This window comes from Opisthorchis viverrini, assembly GCF_000715545.1.
Source record: "Opisthorchis viverrini unplaced genomic scaffold opera_v5_150, whole genome shotgun sequence".
Taxonomy (NCBI): domain Eukaryota; kingdom Metazoa; phylum Platyhelminthes; class Trematoda; order Opisthorchiida; family Opisthorchiidae; genus Opisthorchis; species Opisthorchis viverrini.
Genome location: NW_008751806.1, coordinates 104,342 through 107,857, shown reverse-complemented (window position 1 = coordinate 107,857; position 3,516 = coordinate 104,342). Strand labels below are relative to the sequence as shown.

At 50.7% G+C, this 3,516-nt stretch overlaps 1 protein-coding gene across 1 annotated transcript; it reads left to right on the top strand.

Moving 5' to 3' along the window:
* Window positions 1–581: 581 nt before the first annotated feature.
* Window positions 582–2,023, top strand: T265_06870 (hypothetical protein; the record flags this gene model as incomplete). The annotated part of the gene is made up of 4 exons (XM_009172258.1): window positions 582–982; window positions 1,011–1,386; window positions 1,451–1,647; window positions 1,696–2,023. The coding sequence occupies 4 exons, from the start codon at window positions 582–584 to the stop codon at window positions 2,021–2,023; spliced, it is 1,302 nt and encodes a 433-aa protein (XP_009170522.1).
* Between the last annotated feature and the right edge of the window lie 1,493 nt (window positions 2,024–3,516).

Genomic DNA, 3,516 nt, shown 5'->3' with positions numbered 1-3,516 from the left:
ATCTTCAAGGTCAATAAATACCACCGATTTTGAATACGGAACTTGTAACGCAGTTGAAACCCGACTGTACCTGATTGTATGTCTGTCATATGCCATTATATGTGTCTCTCTCTCTCCCCCCCTATTGCAGTTACCACGGACGAGTCACCACGGGCCCTGGATAGGGAAGAGTATCCCGCTTGTACACCCCCCTGACTGACCTTCACCCAACTTGTACACCCCCTTGTTCCGGTTTCGGTTCAATACACGTGTGTCGTTACCACACTCCGGTCTTCTTCCCTGTTCCACCCGACCTGTGCGCATGTGTGCTGTGTATACCGTGTGGATTCGTTAATACCAGTCCGTTTTCTGCACATTTCAGAACTGACGTGTGCCGTCGCTACATCCTCTCGAACATCGAATACCGCTGACTTCCTGACGTCCCACGCTACATCAGTTTACTTGTTCAGAAGCGAACCAGTGAGGCTCATGTTGGGGGTAAAGAAAATTTTGGCTTCGACAGGACCCAGAAATAAAGATATCATTATGAATCGGAGAAGAAATGGATCAGAAAGTTGAGTTTGAATCTCCCGTCGTACTACATGCGCGGAAAACATCGAGTTCCCCTGTTTCTTCCGACCGAACCGTTCCCGCCCTGCGTCCGCCCAATGTCTCCTGCCCCGGTGACGATTTTACCCCCTGGTCTTTTAGAACCCGTTCCTATCTCAAAGCAGTACCAGTTTCTCAGTACGGACAGTATATGCTCAACCTACTTGACGACTTTGCAGCACGACAACTACCGTCAACCGGCACCCCAATCGAAGCGCCACCAGCCCCCCTGTGGGCAACGACCTCTTCAACATCAGGCAGCCAACTCTGCTCCAGTTAGAGAGGTTCAGGGAGCGAAAGCAATTATCCGGCGGGTCCGTGGACCAGTTTTTGGGAAGCCTCAGGGATCTCGCAGCAAAAAATTACGTGGTGGAAGACAGAATATAGATCGAGGGTGAGTTACTACAACAGATTATCCTGAGGGTATCTCACCCTGGCCTGAAGGCAGAACTTATCCGTCATCCTCCAGATAATATATGTGACGCAATCCAACTTGCCCGCAGTTATGAGGCAACATTAGAGCTGGAACCACAACTTCATGCCTTGAAGATAACCGCCGATCCTGGTCCTCGTCAGCTACCACCTGGTAACCGGAATAACCGGCCGAGAAACCGGATGAACCCCTACCGCTGCGTTCACAATCCCCCAATCCGTCCCACCGGTGATCCTCTATCCTTTTGTAATTTGGTACCTATCATTTCTCATATTTCCCATTCTACGCCACCACTCAGAATCTCAGGTTACCCAGACAAACGCCCAGTACGTTTCTTGGTGGACACGGGCGCTTCGTGCTCCGTAGTCGGTGCACGGAATTTTTAGGCAGGTGGTCGTCAGTCGGCATTCAGCACGAAATTAATAACAGCGAGTGGTACACCGCCCCAAACAGTGGGAACAGCGTTACTTTCTGTCAGCATCGGGCGACCAGTTCTATTGCGCCCCGGTGATATGGGAAGCCATCCTTGGGATGGACTTTTTAAAGAAATATGAGTCTTCTATCGACTTTACCAGCGGACAGATCACGTTCGACAACCCCTGCCAACCAAACCCTGATGTCCTCTCGTCTGTACAACACAGCAATCATTGAACACAGTCCTTAGTTGACTGTAGCCCTGCCCCTCCGGAGACGAAGCACGGCCTAACGGAACTATTAAATGAATTCTCCACTTCGTTTGACACCCACAGATCTAAACTAGGCCGTACCCATATCCTTCAACATACTATCGATACTGGACACCACCACACTGGGCACCACCACCCTATATATCAAACCCCTTGCAGAATCCCTATTAACTACCGTGCCCAACTGGACGCCATGATTCAAGAGATATTAGACGACGGGATCATTCGGCCGTCATCATCCCCATGGGCTTCTCCCATTGTCCTTGCAAAGAAGAAGGACGGAAATTTGCGCATGGGCGTTGACTATCGGAAATAAAATGATATCACTGCGTGCGACTCTTTTCCCCTACAACGAGTGGACGACCAAATGGATGCTGTGGCAGGGGCAAAGTGGTTCTCAACACTAGACTTGTCTTCAGGTTACTGTCAAGTAGAAGTCGCACCCCAAAACCGACCGAAAACAGACTTTATAATTCCACCTGGACTTTATGAGTAAGAAACAATGCCATTCGGACTTGCAAACGCACCAGCAACATTTCAGCGGCTTATGCGGACGGCACTGGCAGGGCTGGTCCCTAGATGTTTTCTGATCTACCTGGACGACATCATCGTCCACGGACGGACGACGAACGGACACAGCAGTCAACTGCGAGAGGTACTATGCCGCCTAAAGGGAGCTGGCCTAACCTTCCGCGCCGAGAAATGTAAGTTTCTACAACGCTGGCCTAACCGCGCCGAGAAATGTAAGTTTCTACAACGTGAGGTATTGTTCCTGGGCCATATTTTGTCCTCCGATTGGGCCCAAACGGACGGACATAAGACCAGACACATCGTTGAGTGGCCGACATTGACGAATGTCCGTGGGTTACTTGGTTTCCTCGATCTGGCATCATACTACCGGAGATTTATCAAAGGATTTGCGGCCATCAGTGCACCACTTTACAGGCTTACCCAAAACGATCGGAAATTTTCGTGGACCGTAGTGTGTGATGAAGCCTTCAGCCGTCTTAAGCAAGCACTAACCCCCACCTATTTTGGCATACCCGGACTTCTCACCCGATGCAAGAAGGTTTGTTTTAGATACCGATGCTAGCGAAATTGCGAATGGTGCTGTACTGTCCCAACGTGCTGGTGACCGAGAAGTTGTTATCACATATGGTAGCCGCGTCCTAGATAAACGTGAACTTAACTACTGGACCACCCGACGCGAAATGCTTGCCCTGGTGTACTTTCTCTATCACTTCCGGGCCTACTTGCTCGGCGGGCACTTCCTTGTTCGGGCAGACCATCACTCACTACAATGGTTACAGAGTTTCCGCGACCCCGACGGTCAAGTTGCACGTTGGCAAGAGCGGATTAAAGAGTATGATTTCTCTTGCATCTATCTCCCGAGCGCCAGACATTCGAACGCCGACGCCTTATCCCGAAGGCCAGTCCAGGAACTAGAGTCTGTTAATGTATTGCTCGCGCCTAATCGAATAAACTGGGCAGAAGAGCAATTCAGGGATATAGATATTGGCGAGATTTACCGCCTCCAGCTGCAGGGTAACTCCAAAGCTTCTGGGCGCCTGATGGCCTCGAGATCCTCGGCAGCACGGAGTCTGTCGTCACGATGGGGGCAACTACGGATTATATCCTGAGTGCTCCACCCTGTGGATAGTTGAGATGGCCAGCCTCGTGTCGTCGTACCCCGTAGTTGCGTCCAAAGGACCATCTCAGCAGTCCACCGAGATTTGGGACACGCTGGGCAGAAGAAAACGGAAGCGCAAATTAGACGGCGTTATTGGTGGTTTCTACTACACCACGACG